Genomic DNA, 21460 nt, shown 5'->3' on the forward strand with positions numbered 1-21460 from the left:
GACTGAAGGACAGCCATTGACACTCTGGTCTTCAGAAAGGGCAAGAGGGAGGATCCGGGGAACTACATGCCAGTCAGCCTCACCTCTGTGCCTGGAAAGGTGAAGCTTGTTCTGGATGCCATCTCCTGGCAATTGGAAGAGAAGAAGGTTATCAGGAGTAGTTAGCATGGGTTCACCAGGGGGAGGTCATGCTCAGCCAACCTGGTAGCTTTCTAAGATGTCATCACTGGCTGGGTGGATGGGGGGAGAGCAGTGGATGTAGTCTACCTTAATTTCAGCAAGGCATTTGACACTGTCTCCTGCAATATCCTTATAATGAAGCTGAGGAAGTATGGAATAGATGAGTGGACGGTGAGGGGGGTTGAGAACTGGCTGACTAGCAGAGCTCAGAGGGTTGTGATTGGTGGTGCAGAGTCCAGTCGGAGGCCTGTATTTAGCGGTGTTCCTCAGGGGTTGGTGTTGGGTCCAGTCTTGTTCAACATCTTTATCAGTGATCTTGATGCAGGGATAGTCTCCACCTTCAGCAAGTTTGCTGATGATACAAAGCTGGGAGGAATGGCTGACACACCAGAAGGCTGTGCTGCCATTCAGCAAGTCCTGAACAGACTGGAGAGTTGGGCAGAGAGGAACCAGCTGAGGTTTAACAAGGGCAAGTGTAGAGTCTTGCACCTAGGGAGGAATAACTGCATGTGCCAGTACGGGTTGGGGGATGACCTGCTGGAGAGGAGCTCTGCAGAGTGGGACCTGGGGATCCTGGTGGACAACAGGTTGGCCATGAGCCAGCAGTGTGGCCTGGTGGCCAAGAAGACCAATGGGATCCTGGGCCACGTTAAAAAGAGCATGGCCAGCAGGTCAAGGGAGGTGATCCCTTCCCCTCTCTACTCTGCCCTGTCAGGCCTCACCTGGAGTACTGTGTCCAGTTCTGGGCTCCCCGCTACAAAAGAGACAAGGATCTCCTGTAAAGAGTCCAGTGGAGGGCCACAAAGATGATAAAGGGCCTGGAGCACCTCTCTTATGAGGAAAGGCTGAATGACCTGGGTCTGTTCAGCCTTGAGAAAAGAAGACTCAGAGGGGATCTGATTAATGGTTATAAATATCGAAGATGCGGGAGGCAATGGGACGAGGCCAGAGTCTTTTCAGTGGTACATGGTGATAGGACAAGGGGAAATGGCCACAAACTGAAGCACAGGAAGTTCCACACTAGTGTGCGTAAGAACTTCTTCACGGTAAGGGTGACAGAGCACTGGAACAGGCTGATGAGAGAGGTTGTGGAATCATCTTCTCTGGAGACATTCGAGACCTGCCAGGACACCTACCTGTGCAACCTTGTTTAGGGAGCCTGTTTTGGCAGGGGAGTTGGACTAGTGATCTCTCGGGGTCCCTTCCAGCCCCTACAGTTGTTATTCCACGATTCTGTAATAAACATATATTGTTAGATGCTAGGAGTTACTACGGGAAAATACTGTTGAATACATGCACTGTTTTATTTTTTCATGAAGCATTTGCTGTCAGCCACTTCTGAGGCAACAGAATACAGAGAGCTGTCAACCTTTGTGTAATCCAGTGTGACTGTGCCTGGCTACTGATTCTTCCAGCCACCTGCCACTTGCTATAATATGAGTTAATTTTGTAAATATTTCAGTAAGAGTAGTATTTGAACATATGGTAACTCTCAACTTCTTTTTCTCAAAAATCAGTCATCCAGATGAAAACTTTGTAAAATCCTCACGTAAATTATTTCCACTTTCTTCTGTTGTTCAATTTGCTTTTGTATGCTTATGCATGAGCAAGCACTTTGGTCCGTGCTATGCACAGGGAACAAAGCTGCATGAATACTATTTCTTCAATTTTGTAGCAGGTAAGCAATTTTGTTCCTGCGGTATGAATTGTGTAAATTTAATATGTAAACTTGTTTAGGATTTTTTTGAAAAACATCAATTCCACCACTACCACCCCTTAAAAAAAAATAATAATAACAAAGAAAACACCTAAGCAACAGTCTGAAGGGCAGAATAGAGAGACTAGAGCTTCTAGAATTGGAATGAGGACCAGTCTTTTGAAAAAGGGTTGATACTGCATTTGTGGAAACTATGCCTATAATGCATTTTGGGAGCAAGAGAAAGAGAGAAGAGATGCTGTAAAAGGCTCATCTGAGTGCCTCAGGGTTTCTTGCTATCGTATCTGATGATTAGTTAGAATCAGTGGTGTTACCTTCTGCCTTCAAAATGGGCTAGATTTAATACTCAAATACTGTTTAATATTGACTGCTGTAGGCAGATCAGAATCTTTCAGATGATACCTTTAACATTCTTTGGAAGCTTCTAAATGTCCTGTCATCTAGCCAGGAGTATACTTTAAGGATCTCTTGAGTCAGTGTAGCCAGGTGTCTTGGGTTAACATTCTTAAAAGAGAGTTTTTCAGAGCAAAAGCAGTTCTTCAGAAAGTAAAACTTGTTTTTGAACTTGATACCTGGTTCATGACAAATAGTTTCAATGATTGTTAAAGTTCTTCTATCCTCAACAGGTGCTTTAACAAGAATCTGTTATTACCTGCTTTCAGCATGGAATTGATGATTTGTTTGACCTGTTTTGTGCAGCTAGAGGGCTGCAGCTGCTGGAAGATAAGCCTTTTCTGCAGCTTGGTATTTCTTTAGATAACAGCAGGTCAGTTTTAACGTGTAGTCTAGTTAAAAGGCCTCTCTCCAGTAAGATTAATAATTGATTTAAAGTTGCTAGAAATAGGAAAAAAAAAATAGGTTTACTCGAGCATTTGGTTTAGCTGGTTTCCCATCTACTTTAGAAACTAATGTTGTGGAAGTTCAGTGGGGTAACCCAAATGAGGAAATGACAGGGAACACTGGAACACTGCTGGCTTAATTCTAACTTTGCTAGTGTGGTTTTAAATTATATCTTCTTGCTTTTCACAGACATAAGAAATGTTGACTTTGAAAAAACCTTTCAAAAAATCATTCTGTTGGGCTCAAATGGCACATGTTTAGTTTTTGTTGTTAAAACATCATAGCAAGGGCTTCCTTGAAAACCTTGTTTCTTTTTCTTTTTTTCCCTCCGATGCTTGCTCTTTCATTCTTCATCAGACTCTCTGGACAAAGATTCCAGAGGATTTTTGAAAAGGTTTTGACTTTTTGTGGTGTTACTGTAAAGTGGTTGATCAGGAAACTCTCTAAGACTCAGGCTTAATTGTTAAAAAGTAGGCATTATTTAATAACAATCCTGGATGCATGGGGGATACTCTACTCCTGTCACGCATACCTTGCAAAAGAAGGTCTTCAGTTTATATACATTTAGAGTTCTTCCCAGAGAGATATACATATTCCATACAAAGAGTCCTGGAACCTCTCTTATCTATTCAATATGAAGTCTGGCAGAACCTCCCTTATCTGTTCAATATGAAGACACAGACCCTTCTTGTTATGTAAACAAACTACAAGGTTGTGCATTAAGGAACTTAAGCTGGAACTTGTATCAGTGGAGACAAAATCTGGATCTGTTGATAATAAAATCTGCATCGGAGCAGATTTCTGTTTTGGATTAGTTAGTTTAGTTGTATGCTTTAATTTTGTATGTTTTGAATTTAGGATATACAACGTATTATTTCTAAGCAAATACACGTTACATGAGTTTGTAATGAGGATGTTGTGGGAACAGCAGTAAGATAAACAATGTTCTGGTCTTTTCCCTAGCAGGTGGTTGACCCTACTCTGGCAGAAATGGGAAAGAATCTGAATGAAGCAATGAAGATGCTAGAAGACAGTCAAAGGTATATACAGAGAATAACAACCACAAAACAGTAGTATTTGTGCTCAGGTTCTAATTATAAATGCTATTGTTATTAAGCAAGATGGAATTCATTTTCCTAGTAATTTAAGGTCATACTGTGATTCTGAAGCTTACACCTACAAAAATTGCTATGTTTCTCAAATAACAGGATTTGAAAGAATCTCTGTATATTTTATGCTTGCTCTGTAATATTTAGAGCAAATCCAGAGTCTGTTTTTCACATATATTAGATACTTTCCTGTTACTGTGCAAGTATGTTTCAGTGTGTTCATATATGAAACTTTAACATTTTCTGTTAAAGAATATCTCTGGAAATATTCAAGACCCACCTCAGCACTCCTGTGCCACCCTATTGTAGGGAACCTGCTTTAGCAGAGGCTTGGTTGGATTGATGATCCACAGAGGTTCCTTCCACTCCATACAATTCTTTGATTCTGTGATTCTTTTTTGGTCTCATCTGATTTATGAAACTGTTTTCAGTGAAATAGGTTAGTTGAGTTTTTTAGAATGAGTTTTTGAAAGTCAAGGTCAGCTACAAAACAGAAAGTAAATACGTAGTTTGTTCTTGTGTCTTTTAGAAAAGTGGAGGAAGAAAATGAAAAGAAGTATGCACGGAAGGATATTCCTGGACCGCTGCAAGGCAGGTAGGCAACAAGTATTTTTGGATAATGCTCTATAACTGTTATAGTACATATAATACGTGTAACACATCTGCAGGTTTACCAGTTCAGGTATTTTAACAACTTTTGCAACAGTTTCCGTAGTCATGAAGGTAGAAAGATTACTTGTCCTAGGTGACTGAAATTTTGAACTAATGTTAAAAAAATAAAAAAAGAAAATGGAACGTGGATGCATATAGCTGTGATTAAGACTAAATATAGATTAATCTGTGCATAGAATAAAGATTCACTAGAACACGCAAATAGTAAATTAATAACTGAGACTAATAAGGTAGAAAACTCTAAAAACAAATAAAAATTCCATTTGGCACATCCATTGAAAAAATCGTATGGAGCTTTTGTGCATATGGCAGAAAAGATAACTGCATCTGAAAATTGAAACTTAGATTTTTTTGTACTCTTCACTCTGGAAGAGAAGACATTTACTTCAGAAAACACTGCAAAATTGATTTAAGTCTTTTATGTACATAAGCTAAATTTCGTTTGGATTGGAGTTACTGAATTAGTTTTTTAAGAATGAAAGGAGTTTGAAATGTCAGTGTGTCTTAGATAGCCTCCTTGCTAGACAGTGGTGCTTACGTTGTTGTTTTTAATGTTTGGTGTTTTTTGTTTTCCTTCACTGGTACACCAGCGGCCAGGATATGGTGAGCATACTTCAGTTAGTTCAGAACCTAATGCATGGTGAGGAGGAAGAGGAGTCTTCACAGGCCTACCGGTAAAGTCAATATAAATATTTGTGTGAGAAAGATACCTGATTTTGTTATACTCTGTGATTATTACAGAACTTATACTTTAAAATGCTTAAATGTGTAAAAATAGCATGCAACCACGTGACTTTTTAATGGCTACTTACTTACATTCTATAGTGAAGTAGAATAATGCGCTAGTCTTGGCTTTCTTAAAATTATAAAGCCTTAAATGAGTTAGGACTATTGTTAAACTGAACTGTAAAAGGGAATTGTTTCTGATTTGACAGCTCATTTTGCTTTTTCCCTTCTGAAAGTTGTATCAAGTCTGAAAGTCTTATATATCTTTGAATACCAGCAAGCTCTACAGGGAGAGGTAGTAAATTTTTTAAGAAGGTTTCCATTTTCCTGTAAAGTGGAAATTATGCTAATTTATTTGTAGAATATTACTGAAAGTTAACAATTGGAAAAACAGTTTGGAGAAGAAGAAACAAACACAAAAAACAACACTAATGAAAGCTATGCCTCTAACTATCTTTATAATAAGGTTCCTGAGTTTTCTCAGCATAAGGAGAGAAAGGTATTTGTTTAATGAACATTCAAGTCACAGTGCAGATAAGGTGCTTAGTTCCAGCTGATTACAATAAACCTTCAATTAGTATAAGGATTTAGTCTGAAAGGCTAAAAAAGAAGCTGAGGTATTATAAGCATCTAAGCCAAGTGAAGCACAGGTGTTGTCTATACTAGCATTTTAGCATGTTAATATACAACAGTGGGAGGGTGATTGGTATACTATATTTCTCTCTGATAAATATTTACAATTCTATGTCAACAAATTCTACCACTACAGCAAAAACATACAAACATATAACTACTGTAATATTCATGACTAGTATTTAGTTGGCAGTTCCTCTGTTGTGGCTTGCAGACTTCAAAATGTTGGTGAGCAGGGTCACATGGCTCTACTGGGACATAGTTTGGCTGCCTATATATCAGTACTGGACAGGGAAAGACTGAGAAAGCTCACAACAAGGATCCTTTCTGATACTACTCTCTGGCTCTGCAGGCTTTTCAGGTGAGTTTCTGTGGAAAAACTTATGTATGACTAGGCAGTAGTAATTGTTTAAAAGTATGTGCAATTTCAGCAAAAGAATCCTCTGTCATGGTCTTGCAAGTACTCTTTGATAGGTCTTAAAACGGATTGCTTTTTTTAAGATGCTGAATGGCAGAAACTAGTTAGTAATATGGTTGCCATAAAAATCCTATTATGATGGCTATATGGCAGAGTTAAGGACCAAAGTACAGTTGCAGACATATAAGTGGTTGATCATTTAGTTGAATTCTTGTTTCTTGAGGCATGTGTTTGTGAGGTCTGAGGTGCTTCATACCTTTTGAAAGATGTATTCAGTAACCTTCACCTTTACTCATCCTGGATCTAGTTCATTTTTCTTGGTGTGGCAGGTAATACTACTAAAACTTACAGTACAGTGAGATCTTTGATAAATGCTTGTTTCATCATGTGGCATAAATGTAATGTTCCACAAGAGAAGAAGAATGGAAATCATCTGTGTGGGGGGTGTTAAAGTAGGAAGAAAGCACTGCTTAGAAATTCCTTATCTCTTCCTTAAGCAAAATAAGTAAATAAAAATCCCATTTTATCACTCATGATACTGTATCTTTCAAGAAGTTTTGACAGTACTGTTAAGAAGCGTGTTACTGTTGTGTATAGCGTGTGTAAGATGAAATGGTTAAAAAGGAAAAGCTCATGTAATCTTGTGGACAAATGCCACTCTTAAATTTTGCAGGACTACACATTTACTTGTTGCACCAAAAATGCTGAAGGAAAAATCTCATATGCAAGTTGTTTATTAAACTTACGTATCTACTGTTTCCACTGTTGCTGCTCGCTGTAGTTGATGACAGTTGAGGGATTGTCCTCAACTGCCTGTGCCTTATCTCCTCTTTATTTTCCTTGTTTCTTATTAATCTCAACCTGTCTCAACAAAATTTCAGTTTCCTTCTACTGTACTTTATCCTGTTCAGATGGTAGTTGTATTTTTTGTCCTCCTGAGCTCCTTCACTGGTCAGTGTTACTGTAGTTACTAAACTGGCTATTTGTCTATGGGTTTTTTTTGGTCATACTTACTCAGCTTTTATTACAGGTATGAAAATGGGTCAGCTTATTATCATGAAGATGATCGTGAAGGTCTCCTAAAAATCTGTCGACTTGTTATTCACACACGCTATGAAGACTATACAGTAGAAGGATTTAATGTGCTATGTACTAAGCAGCCTGTTATATACATTAGTTCTGCAGCTAGAACAGGCTTGGGCCAAGCTCTCTGCAATCAGGTAAAGTAAATCAGCTATGGCTTCAGTAAAATGTAGCTGTCTTTACGTTGCCTATTTGAAATTTAGATTTCAAAAGTATATCCAGACTTCCTGCAAGAAACTGGTGCTTTTTACTGTCAGCAGTCTTGTAAATTTGTTTGGACCAGTGGAAGTTTCCTCTAAATGTGTGTGTCTGCCTGGGACTTACCCTGGAGCTTCTTCCAGATTTTTCCCTATGCTACTCTGTTGACTGAATGCATGTTTCCCCAGGCAAGCTGAGCAGTCTCTGGAGTTCACCTGTTTCTTCCGTGCATTTGATAGCCATTGTCAGATTAGTATTACTCATGAGAAGATTACTCTCGTTCTCTTTTCTGCTTTGTCTTTCTATGAATGCGATAGTTTTTTGTACCTTTATAAAATTATTGTATGTTTCTGAGACTTACTGTTGCAGTTTGAAGGGTTAATCGTGTGATGCTCCCCTCTCCCCTTGGGAGAAGGAGCGGGAAGGAAGAGCAAGAAACCTGGTTGAGATAGGAGAAACTAATTTAATAAAAGAAATGGGAGATAATACAGAGTAATGAAGAATAATAAATCAAACGAACCAAAAAATAAACCAAAGCAGGGGAGAGAGGGGCAGGCTGAGTCCTTATTGGCAGGCCCTCCATGGCTAGCCTCCCAGAAAAGACGAGAGAACTTCCCCCGGCCTGGAATCGAAAGATCACATTTCCCTGAACTGGAACTCGTGTGAAATAGCTGAGTCTGCTAGAAGGCACAGCGTGCAGGAATTGCATCCAGCGCTATGCTTAAGCATCAGACAGCCTGCCGTGAGACGCCATGATATGGAATATTGTTAAGACCAGGACACTTAACAATGATTTCTCAGCCTGTTAAAAGAGTATGAAAAGAGACATTTTGAACACTGGAGTCTGGTAGTCAAAGTTCAATTTTGACTTTAGGAAAAGCATCACTTAAGTGATTTTATGAATTTATGTAATTTTTCCCCATGGTAAAAACAATAACAATGTGGGGGAGAGGAGAAAGGAGTTTCTGGTAAAACTATACCTTGATGCCAGTGGAATATCTGTAAGCTACTAATATGAGAATATACAGTGTGTTAGTATTGCTTTTAGTAATTCTGCTTTTCAAAATTATAAAAAATAGGCAAAGGCCAACCTTTGTAGTGAACTATATGTTTAATTTAAAAACTTTTGTCCAGTAAAAAAATACTTTCTGGCTGCATATTCAGTCTGTTTTGCAGCAACAGTAGTATGAGGGATATAAATTTTTTTAATATTTCCAGTGAAAGGATCCCACACTAAACAGTGAAAAAGACTCAGATTTACTGAATTTCTGCACAGTGAGTTACTGCAAAAATTGTACTGAATGTTGCCTCTTACTTTCAACAAACACTGGTTTTTGGGTGCATTTCAGCGAGAAGTATGACTTCTGTGGAAAGTATCATTTGAAATATCACGATTATCCCCTGAAAGCACTGTTTTAAAGAAATCCATGTTTTAATTGTGTTCAAAACATTGTTTTTGCCAAGCATTTATTTGCAAGAGTGTTCATAGATTTAAATAAACTAGTTGAGACTGTATGCAGACTTTGTTATTGTGTACCTAATATTCACTGCACAAGTGATATTTTTAAACTTAACAGTGCACCAAAAAGAAAGGTTGAGTTCTTGGTGCTTCAGTTTTCTCAAGTCTTTGGAGGAGGGTAGAGGTACAACAACTAAATTATTTAAAATGTTGATTGCAGAGAAATAAAGTTGGTACCAAAGAAGGAAGTAGGCTAAAGTAGCTTGAGAATTAAGTGGTAAAAGTTACTGTCTTCTCAGGCAAAATATTGCATGTGGTTATTGATTGAAATTGATGCAAAAAATGCTGCTAAGTACTGGTATTTTGGGAGCCTTTTGCTTCTGAGTACAGACTGGCAAGTTCTGTACTCAGCAACAAGTTCCTAGGCTGCAGCAAGTGGGGATTCGCTCACGTGCAACAGCTGTGGGCAGAGAAATAATGGAAAGAAGCTGCTTACCTTCAGAAGGCCTCAGGTATGCAGCAGGGATCTCCAGCAAGATACCTTGCCTCTGCTGCCAACCCTTAAATGAGGTCTGGTCTTGCATGCACCTGAGCTCCCTTGGGTTCGCCCTGCCTTCCTACCAGGTGCTCAATCACTGCTTCAAGTTGTGACTTAGCATTTCTGCTACAGTTATAGAGTACGCAATTGGAACTTTCTGATTACTCAATTGTAATCACATAAATTCAGTTTCTGTTAAGTGGAAGTGTAAGTACAAATTTGTCTATAACTGTGGTTATCTTAATTTGCTAAACCTTCTGTACAATTGTCTTCAATTGTTCAAAACTTCAATTATTGTCTTCCAGGTTGAAGATTAAAATGTATAAGAGACCTTCATTCTTCCTCTGCCATGTTAATTATTCAAAAGTTATCTGAAATTTACCTCCATAGCAAAGGAATAACTTCAAACTTAGTAATATGGATTAAGGAGTGCGCTCGAAGTGGTCAGCTTGCTCTCTGATGGTAAAGCGTCTATGAAGTTCCAGTGGAACTTGGGCCATGCAAAAAGCAGGCTCGATTGTAGAATGTATTAATTGCAAGGCTGGCCTAGAAAGAGAGGCTTGAGTTTGGCTGTTTTTCAGGGCACAGGTATCTAATTAGAAATGCTATCTGCATTTCAAATACTAAACAGAAATTGACTGTTATGGGTTGTCTGTTTCCAATTCCTCCTATGCTTGCTTTCCTCTGCTAATAATTTAATTAAAAATTTTGGTAGGAAACTTTTTCCAGAATGTAATACTCAGCTTTGTATTATCATGTTTATTATTTTTTGTCACTTAATATGTATATTTCTGTGAACATTTGAAATGATCATCCTGAAGCATGTCTGAATTGCTCCGTTTCCATCATTTTTATTGCAGCTAGGGTTACCCCTCTCTTGCATGTGCCGTGTGCCTTGTAACACTATGTTTGGATCTCAACATCAAATGGTAAGTTTGTCTTCCCTAAGGATTTTTTTCATTAATATGCTTTTTCCTAACAACTTTATTGACAGTCACTCAATTCTTCAGCCTTAAAGTCTGCCATAAACAAAATTTTCTAAAATGCCAGCTGCTTGTGTGTTGGCCTCGAAATTTGCTGAGTATTTTTTTACAATACATAGTAATACACATTTTAGTCCAAGATTTCTAGAATATGCATAGTAGAAGGTATGCTTACAAAGTCCACTATGTGTTTGTGTTGTATTTTTCACAAAGCTTTTTTTGACCTTCAGGTTTTTTTTAACCTTTTGAGAAGAAACTGCAAGCTGCAAACAAAGACATTGAAAACACCTTTCAGAACTTTAGTATGCTGTCCCTTTTCACTTGTAACACACTTCCATTTCAGTAAAAACAAATTTCTATTGTTTGATATACACACACACACACACACACACACACACACACGTGTGTGTATATATGTGTGTATATATATATATATTTTTTTTCTTATCGATAACAGGATGTTGCTTTGTTGGACAGATTGATTAAAGGTGATGTTGAGTCTGGAAAACTGCCTTTGTTGCTTGTGGCTAATGCTGGTAAGTGCTATGGACAGACAGTAACAAAAAATACTATTTCATGAATATATATAAAATCTAAAATAATATTACATCTTAATGACCACACACTTATCTGTCCAGAGGGAGTTTTGTTTACCTAATTCAAAATTGGAATGTACTGCTACAGTTCTGTTTACATCAGATGGTGCATTAATATAACTAAAACTCATTTTAATGAGTGCAAATCTTGTTCAAAGTCAGTTTCATATTAACACTTGTGAATTTTTGCTAGATGTGCCATCAATTTTACGTTAAAAATCTGCATTTTTCTCTGGCTAATTAAGCAAAACTGTTCTTAAGGAGGTGGCTTACTTGCTTTGGACTTAAAAAAATAAATAAATAAATAAATATACATATCTAAGACGTTAATCTTGGTTTCCATTCTTCTGAAGTCATACCTTGAAAATATTAAAAAAAAAAAAAAAACCTTTTTGTATGGGTGGCTTGGTAATTTAGTTTTTGGAGTATTTTTAACATGCACTGGCAAACAAAGCTAGCATCTTCAAATTTATCCAGAATACCAATTGTTCATATGTCATAATGATAGGGATATTGTGTAATTGGCTCTTTTAAAATATTTTCCTTCCTACTCTTGTTTGTGACTTTACTGCCAACTGTACAAGAGGTCTTCTTAATGTAGAGTCCTAATTTGCGTGCTTACCCTTTGTTATGTTTTTTCCTTTTCAACAAAGGGACACCAGGTGCTGGGCACACAGATAAACTTGGGCGGCTGAAGGAACTTTGTGAGCAGTATAATGTGTGGCTCCATGTAGAAGGGTATGAAACTTGAGATGTGTATTTATAAACTATATTCATGTAAAAGTCTGACTAATGAACAGCACATAGCTTTACGGCTAACCAGCTAGTGGAAGACCAGAAGACTATCTTTATTTTTGCCATATTAAGAATTTAACATGGTTGTAATTTTGTCACTGTATGAGATTGTTTTATGTATATGAGAATAATTAATTGGAGTGATTACTTCAGCATAGATTACTGGTTACTTTTACTCAGAAGGCAGTCTTATCTGCCCTTGCTTTGAGGAGCTTGGAATACTAACAAAAGAGAACTTTATAAGACAATTCAGGAGAGACATTATACAGTGATTATTGAGAATGAGAAGGGAGGTAAAAGTGTCATCACTTCCTTGAATGTTGTCAAGAAGAGTACCACCAGTGCAATATGCAACATAACTGGGAGAAAGTTTAAACCAAAAGAAATTAGAAGAACTCAGACAATGTTACTGAGCGCTCCAGTGCTTTTATATTTTCTGAGCATGGAGTAGAGACTCAGTTTCTCTCAGTATTTCATTATGCGGTGTCATGTTTGTATGCCTCTGATTCCAAACTGCTGCTGAATTACAGATAGAATTTCAGGGGGATGATTTCCCTAAAGGTTGGTCAAATTTTTAGGATGAAACAGATTTTTACTTTTGGGTTTACAACCTTGGAATTCCAAATAGCAACATCTACTGCACAATTCATTAAAATTTTATTTATGTATATGAACAAAAATGACCTCCCTTTTCACGTTAACGTGAGGTTTGAGCTGAAGATTAAAACATTCTCTTAATACACACTTAATACGTGCTAACACTGCTTTATTTTTCCTAGTGTGAATTTGGCGACTTTGGCTTTGGGCTATGTCTCCTCTTCTGTACTGGTATGTTCTACCGTATCTAGAAACCTTATAATGTACTCTAGACTTAAAGGTCATGATCTAATCAAAATGCATATTTAAATATATTCTGCTTATTGTAATAAAATTCAGGCAGCTGCAAAATGCGACAGTATGACTCTTACTTTGGGTTCGTGGCTGGGCCTGCCGGCTGTACCTGCAGTGACGCTCTACAGACATGAGGATCCTTCTTTGGTACGTTCAGCTTTTCAGTCACCATTCTCAAGACCTTGAGACTTTAGTTGCAATCATCACTAATCTGGTAAAAATGTAATAATTGAAAAAATGTTAATCACAGTTCTGTTTGTTTTCCTTTTTTAGTCCTTAGCAGCTGGGCTGACATCGAGTCAGCCTGTAGAAAAACTTCGTGCCCTGCCACTGTGGCTCTCCTTGCAGTACTTAGGCCATGATGGGATTGTGGAGAGGATAAAGCATGCTTCACAACTAGTAAGCAGCGGCTTGTTAATATGTTGATTATGGCCACTTGCCTTCTCTGAGTATGGCCTGGAGAATGTTCTTGAATATCTTCACAATCTGATCTAATAATCTGCACCTCCAAGCAGAAACAAAGCTCAGTAAGCAGCAACGGTACCAGTAATGTCCAGATAGCTATCACAGTATGCTGTTACACTGAGGAATGTTTTAATAATAGATGTAAATACATCTTTTTTCATCATTACATTGTGTTCTAGAGGAATCAGCTGGAAATACTGTAGTTGTTGACAGCATAGCATATGTTACTATATATCACATTATGAATAAGTAATGAAAGTAGAATAGCAGTGTTCAAGGGAGGGATGTGTTGCTAGATTGTGTATTTTACTAGTTTTTTGTGTAAAATTCTTAATCTTTGTTCTTCCTAAATTGTAAAACCGCATAATCATCTGTCACTCTTCTATTTTAAACATTTTGCTTGAGAACTGCTCAGAGAAAGACTTAATTTTCTTTCTCTACTTAGCATTATACCACTTCTTTCCAGTACTTGAAGGGAGCGCATAAACAGGAGGGGGAACAACTGTTTACATGGGTTGATAGTGATACGACAAGGTGGAATGGTTTTAAACTAAGGGGAGATTTAGGTTAGATATTAGGAGGAAGTTTTTCACTCAGAGGGTGGTGACGCACTGGAACAGGTTGCCCAGAGAGGTTGTGGATGCCCCGTCCCTGGAGGCATTCAAGGCCAGGCTGGACATGGCTCTGGGCAGCCTGGTCTAGTGGTTGGTGACCCTGCCCATGGCAGGGGAGTTGAAACTAGATGATCTTTGAGGTCTTTTTCAACCTGGGCCATTCTATAAATTCAAGTAACAGTAAATTATGAAGCTTGACAAAAAAAAAAAAATTCAACTCATTTCTTCAAGTACAATAGCAACTGCACTGTTTTCAAAATAAGATCCTTACTTTAGTTGTATATACATATAGATAGGTAGATACAGTCCAGTACAATGTGTGTCAGGAAATGCCTTGTTTATATAAAAAAACATTTGTAGCTTAAAAGTATAGCACTTCAAAATTGAGAGAAGGGTGAAAAGGCTGTGGGAAGTGGAAAGTTGCTGTAAAGGTTAGTGAAGAAACTATTGGCATGAAAGACCGGCGTGACAAAAGATCATTAGTCATTAAGTTGTTTGGTTTTTTTTTGTGGCATCTAAGAGTGATCTTAGCTTTTGTAATAGCCTATTCATAGTCTAAAACCGCACTGTAAGAATGTCTTTTTTTGGTAATGAAAATAATTTAGAAAGCTATTATAAACAGTTGCTGTGGTAGCAGAACAGTTAATTTTCTCACAGCTACACACTGTGCTTTAGTTAATCAACAGAGTTGTAGTATCTCTTGAATTTTGTCAACAAATACATTAAGACAATGAAAAGCATTTTGTATTAATTGTTTTACTAGAAATAGAAAATGTTTTCCTGTTAAAAAGAACTGAATGGATTTCCCACACTTCATTGGCTTTTGTTCACAAATAAAAATTATGCTGGTGACTACTTAAAGTATATCAGAATAATTTTCATATTCTAAAATTATGTATTTTTGTCCTTGTTTTGTTTCCCTTCTGCTCTGCTCTTGTAGAGTCAAAGGTTGCTGGAAAACTTGAAAAACCTGGATTTCATTAAAACTTCGGTACAGTCTGCATTTAATTCTTTGGTTGTATAGTTTAGTGTTTACCTATTAAAAGATGCAAATAACTTTGACTTAACAGAAGCTATCTAAAAATACAATTTAGAATGTAGTAACTACTTTGAAAATCCTTGGAATCTTTTTTGATTAAGTTCAAGTATTCAGTGAAATTATGTAGCTTGATTGTGTGTGACATATAGATTGTTCTTGTTCCTTCACTGTGAACTCTTGCGCTCAATGGAGCTGACATCTAGAAATCATCTCCAGACCTTGATTTAATTTCTGCTTAAAACATCTTTTTTATTTTCTTGGTAATACATTTATGTAACTGATACTATGTTTATGAAACCATTTTCCTTAAACCTCATGGATTCTGACTGCGCCTTGCCTATGAGTTAATGCTGTGAAACCTGGGAAATTTCATGCAATAGTTATGCTAGCTGACAGTTTTACAACGGAGTTTGGTTTGGAAATTACATCTAATGTATTAATTCCAAACTGAATTTTTGTGAGATGTTCCGTTTAACGCATTTTTTTTTTTTAGGATCATTCTGAATGACAGTATTCCTTTTATTGCAAAGGTGTTTTTTCTAAGAGTATTAGTAGCTTTGAGAGTTGGAGTTACTGTGGTGCTTGCCCCTTTTGCCTGAATAAACCTTACATTTGTAGGATTCTCAGGTCTTGAGTTGCTTACAGAGGTTGCCTAGTGCCTTTCTCCTACCCAAAAATGAGAATCAATTATCGTATTGTTATTCCTGCTGGAACTTTCTTGATATCCCACAATGATTCTGGGCTGATATTGAAGAAAATTTTCTTTAAACATTAATATCTGAGAATACATAAAGCTAATTCAACTTTCTTCAGTAAAATACTTTTGTTAGTGAATGCGTGTGGTTCTCTTGCCTTATGGTGATCAAAGTTTAGTTATGCATGCCGTAAATCATGATTTATTTTCCATTGCTTACTGATCTGCTTACTCGCATTCCTGAGAATTAACTTCTGTTTCTGAGATAGTATGAACTTTGTTACTGCAGTCAAATCAAAATGATCTGCTTTGCTCAGCAGTCTAAAAAATTCTTCAGTGTTAAATCCTTAAAAATATCTATGAAAATATATTTAATATTTTATTTTTGTTAAGGTTGAAGATGAACTGAGTTCACCGGTGGTGGTTTTCAAGTTCTTCCAGAAATATTTAAATAGAGGTACATGGTTTGTTGTTGGATTTCTTTGGTGGTGGTGATGGTGTATTTTTATTTATTTTTTTGTTTTTCAATAGATACATAATAATTATTATTTGGTAGGTTATATATAGTGCACTTCTCTTCTCTAATGTATCCTTATGTATGATTTTATCTAGTGATAAAACCACACAGCTTTTTTTTTAGGTAGACTGCAGTATGCTATGTTTTCATAGTGAGTCATTTCTGCTATCTTGACTGAAATTTGTATATGATTTTGATCATGAGAGCTGATTATTAATCATCTCCCATAAACCACAAGCTGTGTTTGAAGGTACTGATGAGGGAAGATATTCCACTGGTTTTTGTTGAGGCTTCCCTGTTTCTTTTAAATGTTTAGCGGGGGCTACGTTTCTCTGTTTTACTGCTGTTTTCTGTTGCAGTAGTTTTAAAAATAGCAGAATACCATTAGGAACAGGTCTCTAAATACTGTCACAGGAACAGCAGCCACACCAAACGTGGTCCAGGGCAGAGAACATCCTTGGATGTGCTCCCCCAGAAGAGGATTTTTGTCCTCTCGGTTACAGCAGAGGATGTTGTGCTGTTTGTATACGAACACACAAAGGGTGGTGTCAGGTATATCCACTACATGATGTTATGATGTGGAATACCAATAACTGAAAATCACAAAACCATGACAGGTGGGAAGATACCTGGCTGGGTGAGGCAACTGACTACTAGAAAACTTTATAATTTTGCTATGGGTGTTGATTTTAATACTGTGGTTTTTTTCTGTGTTTTATGTGGGGAACGGTTTTTGCTTTTAATCTAATTAGTGGTATTACTTATGAAGGAAACATTCATTTTGGACCACTAAAATGACTTGATAGATTGCTTTTTACATGGATGCATTTGTTTGAACAGCTTTACCTAGGCAGAAGTCACCCACCTGATATACAAGGATGTAAAATGTTTGGTCGCCTTCTCCATATTTTGTGTGTATACTGGGTTTTTAAATTTTTACTATTAGGTTTGCGTAGTTTAAAACAAAAATAAGTTGTTAAAAATGAATTTAAAAGTGGGAAAACTAAACATTACTGCATGCTATGACAACTGACTTCTAATATTTTTTTTAACAGTTCCTCATTAGTCTGCTTGATGCTCAGTGCATAGTGTAGATGTGTTACGTTACCTAGGAAATGTAATTGTCTTTTGTCTAAACTTCAGGTTGTCTTTTTGTTTAATTAAGTAAATACAAATCCCCTTCTGTGATTCTTGTTTTCTTGGATTCAGATCAAACACTACATGCTGCACAGACCTCAGCTACTCAGCACCCCATAATAAATAATGAACGACACATTAATGACACTTTCAATCAGTGGGTAAGAATGGATTTTTTTTTCTCTTTAGGAAAAAAAATGAGAATTTAATGCTTCCAGATGTTAATCAGTAATAGTAAAACTTGGTAGATGAGCTTAGTAATTATTCCTGATCTGATGTCCTTTGCAAAATCTGATGCATATTTTGGATTTTAAAGAAAGATTTGCTCTGAAACAGTTGCTTTCATGCTTCTGTTTTTTTTTTTAACATAATTCTTACTAACGTTATTACTGCATCTTAAACATTTGGTAGTGTTTTGTTTTCCTTGGACTTGTGGGAAAATGTGAAAACTTTAGAATTCTTTTCAGTTGGCAAGGTACTTCATTGGTAGTGTTTGTTGAGTTGTGGGTAGACAGACTTTTTTTCCCAGCTTTTAGTAGAATTAATTCTGGAAACCTGTGCTCACAGAGCTGAGCGCCATGACTATTCTAGAACAATTACATAGCAATCGTGGCATACTCAACAACAATTTTGCAGAAATTTCAGACTTACAGCTTATTCTGAACTTTCATGATTTTAAATATTTGTCCAACTTATGTCTTGTAACCAGCAAGCTGAAGTACTTTTTTTTTTTACCAGAGGTGATTTTAACAAATACAGAAAACTGTTTAGCAAGTGGTTCTCCTTAGCTGTACAGAGTCTAATCGGAGTTGGTGACTGTGAGGCCACATCTGTACATTCCTTTAACTGTGCCTTATCTCTTCAGCTAGGAGAGCAGTTGGCACAGCTGGTTCCTGCCAGTGGGGTTGATGTGGTAGAACTGGAAGATGAAGGCACATGTGTGCGTTTCAGCCCATTAATGACTTCTGCAGGTAACACTGACGTTACTTAGCCACTTGTACAATTTTATAGCAAATTCCCATTTTTACATCAGTCTCCCGGTATAACAGCAGACACACTCAAGAAACTTGACTATATTGTCCTGTTATGAGGATTATTTATTTATTTTCAATAAATTATACTGGCTTTATCATTTCTGGTGTGCCTTGGTAGTAAGTGCATTAGAGATGGTTCAATTATTGTACATGACCTCTCTATATCTGCAAAGACAGATATTTATCAATTATATTTTTAAACTCATTAGGAAAAGCAAGGGAGATAAGCTCTTTGTTTTGAGGGTCATACAAGAAATATGAAGGATGAATCATCCCTGCCTTTTCTTCTCTCAGCTGCTTATCACAAGGAAAAGATGCCTGATGTTTCTACACAAGTGTTCCAGCACTGAAGCGGTGCTTATGTTCTAACTACAACTAATTAAGTAGAACAAATGTTTACTAAACCTCTATGTTTTATGTAATTACTGATGTCAAAGAGAAACAAATCTCTAAGCATTTTGGAAACTGCTGAGAATTTGCTTAAGGTAGCACCGAATACATAGTTTGTTTAGACTTAGTAGCTGCACGGAGCAACTTATAGAGAGGATCAGGGTCAGGTAGCTCCTTCTAGCTTGTGTAGGGTGGTTTAGGCTATCAAAATGCATGATGCTGATGTGAGAGGATCCTTAGTGTACACGGAGAAACTAGATCTTAAGAATAGAATTGCTTGATGATGCTGTGATTTTTACCTTTTTAAAAGGAGAACATAGAAACTAATTTATCTTTTTAGCTATGTTAAAAGGAATTTTTCTGATGGAGGCTACTGATATAGTGGAAAAAGATATTGTCCTTATTAGTTTGTAACATCAGTAAATCTTTTTTTATTACCTTATTTTTGTGAAATCCTTAGCTCTGATCATTTTGATTTATCAGTGCATAGATAAGACTTTAGTACATACAGATCAAGGAATTTCAGTACTATCTGTAAACTATGATTAACTTACGAAGTGGTTTATTTACAGATTATGTTTAATTCAGATATCTATTCATGTCCATTCACTTTCTCTGCATGCTAATACATAGGCTCTTTAGTTTTAGGAACTGAAATACAAGATATTGATCAGTTAGTAGACTGCTTAAAAATGAAGATACCAGTACTGACAAGTACGCTGCAACTGAGAGAGGAGTTTGAGCAAGAAGTGAGAAGAACAGTAGACCTGTTGTATATTGAAGATCTCAGCTGGCCAGGATTAGGTGTTGTAAGGTATATCTTTCAGTATTTTCTTCCTTATGTGTGGGTAGACATATCACACATAGTGCATTACTGGAAAGGAATACAGGGGCTCTTTGGTAGCGATTTGGATGTATTGCTTGCTGGTAATTATCCAGCTTTGCCCCCACTTGAAGTTTTTGAGTGTTTTGGTTTAAATTAAACAAGTTTTTTTTTATTGTTTATTTTAAGAAAAGGTGAATTGCTGTTTAAGCAAATTACAGCAGTATTTTTAATATGGGAGGCAGCATATTGATCTGTTAAGCAGGAATGTAACGTGTAATGCTGCTTAATTATACTAAGCATAATACACATTTATATCCTTCACTTTACATAGTGAATAAAGCCCTTTAAGTGTCAATTCTGATCATCTGATAACAGTCTGCTGGGAAGGATTCTGTAAAATCAAAACAGTGGAAGTAATCAATATATTACCTAGAAATCTGTTGTGTTCAGTTTAGTTTGTATTGGCCAGCCTCCTCCTTGCTCCCAACCCCAAATCTGATCATTTGTAAAGTTGCTTTCAGCTTTCGGTTTGTAAAATATAGAATTCTGTAGAAAGAAGCTAGATACGTGGGGTTTATTTATGTACTCTAAAGTGAAATTACTATTTTCTGGCTTGATTTGAAGATACAACTACCACAGTGATGGGAAGAACGATGACAATCAAGAAAAAGAATTAGAAAAAATAAATGCAGAACTTCTGAAAAAATTAAATGAACTGGAGTCGGATCTCACTTTTTCTTTGGGTAACTGCACTTTTAAAAAAAAAACAACAACTGGCATTGAAGCTAATAGTCATTTTACTGGCTGCATTAAGATCTTTCAACAGGTCACATATACATAGTTCATTATAAAGCAAAATTACACTGCTGTGTATGTAGTTAATTTATAGTCTACATCTGCAACTGTTCTCTCACTCCCTATTTCAGTTGGTAAGTGCTCAGCAGAGTGTGAGCAAGTTGCGCTGTTTTTAGCGATGTGTATGAAAATGGACCTATGAGCAACTAGAAACCCTAGAAGGGTTTCTTGCCAGAAAGAATGAAATCTGCGGGTGCTCCTCTCTGTAAACTGAACCTTGTCAAGGAGTTGTGTATCGAGTGAAACGTAGATCTTATTCAAAACAGTTCATTGTTTTCTCTGGCTAGATTAAAGCTTTAGGTGACTTTTGCGATAAGTAGCAGCACTTTCACACATATATAGTGTTACGTTGTAGCTGTAATAATACTAATTTAGTTGTAGTCAGCCTTTAAGAATTAAGTACCCTTGAATTCTGGAACCAAGCAATTGGTAGATGGCAAAAAGTAACAAGTTGCAAACATATTCAACACTGATATGTAATTCCCTGGCTGTATGAAATACCCGCTGTTCTTATTTTGATATTTTGTTTTTGAGGACCCACAAATTTGAGCTTTCATCGTCTGCGTAATTTATACCTGTGCAGATATTGCTGTTAATTACTGAAGTGGGCGCGTGTGTGTGTGTGTGTGTATTAGGATTTCTTAATTCGCAAGCATGGGCGTAGAATGTATTGTGGTAACACTTCTCAATATATTACTAACACTTGATTCTCCCAATGCTCACAGGCCCAGAATTTGGAGGACAGAAGAACTGCATTTATATTGGCATGGTAGCTGAGGATCTGGATGTGTCGGAGTTAGCTGAAACTATTGCAGCAACAGGCAGAGAAATTGAAGAAAATTCAAGAGTATGTGTTAATAAATGAAAGAGCATTTCAGCATCTTTTATTTTTCTGTATTACCCTTGGGGCAGTTCTGTTTTTTTGGTTTTTTTTGCTAACCTTTTGTTCAGCCCCCTTCTGTAACCAATGCATCCCCCTGGTACATTGAGTTATTTACCTTGCTGTGATGACCAGTTCATCTTGCCTCTCCGTCAGAGAAAAGGAGCAGAT

The 21460-nt window shown here is 36.9% G+C and overlaps 1 protein-coding gene across 6 annotated transcripts in view; it reads left to right on the forward strand.

Annotated features, from left to right (window-relative positions):
- PDXDC1 (pyridoxal dependent decarboxylase domain containing 1) overlaps positions 1-21460 on the forward strand; it is a 32926-nt gene that overhangs the window by 6273 nt on the left and 5193 nt on the right. For 2 of the 6 annotated variants that reach the window (XM_021411950.1, XM_021411954.1), the window contains exons 2-19: positions 3704-3777; positions 4376-4441; positions 5109-5192; positions 6071-6238; positions 7326-7515; positions 10434-10502; positions 11014-11092; positions 11806-11890; positions 12727-12775; positions 12884-12985; positions 13112-13237; positions 14858-14908; positions 16044-16107; positions 17377-17465; positions 18170-18275; positions 19371-19542; positions 20179-20297; positions 21135-21256. In XM_021411950.1, coding sequence (XP_021267625.1) covers positions 3704-3777; positions 4376-4441; positions 5109-5192; positions 6071-6238; positions 7326-7515; positions 10434-10502; positions 11014-11092; positions 11806-11890; positions 12727-12775; positions 12884-12985; positions 13112-13237; positions 14858-14908; positions 16044-16107; positions 17377-17465; positions 18170-18275; positions 19371-19542; positions 20179-20297; positions 21135-21256 — 1815 coding nt within the window. Of the gene's footprint in view, positions 1-3700; positions 3778-4375; positions 4442-5108; positions 5193-6070; positions 6239-7325; positions 7516-10433; positions 10503-11013; positions 11093-11805; positions 11891-12726; positions 12776-12883; positions 12986-13111; positions 13238-14857; positions 14909-16043; positions 16108-17376; positions 17466-18169; positions 18276-19370; positions 19543-20178; positions 20298-21134; positions 21257-21460 lie in introns of all 6 variants that reach the window. The other 4 variants (XM_021411949.1, XM_021411955.1, XM_021411953.1 and 1 more) reach the window with 3 other exon arrangements.

This window comes from Numida meleagris, chromosome 13 (assembly GCF_002078875.1).
Source record: "Numida meleagris isolate 19003 breed g44 Domestic line chromosome 13, NumMel1.0, whole genome shotgun sequence".
Lineage (NCBI taxonomy): Eukaryota > Metazoa > Chordata > Aves > Galliformes > Numididae > Numida > Numida meleagris.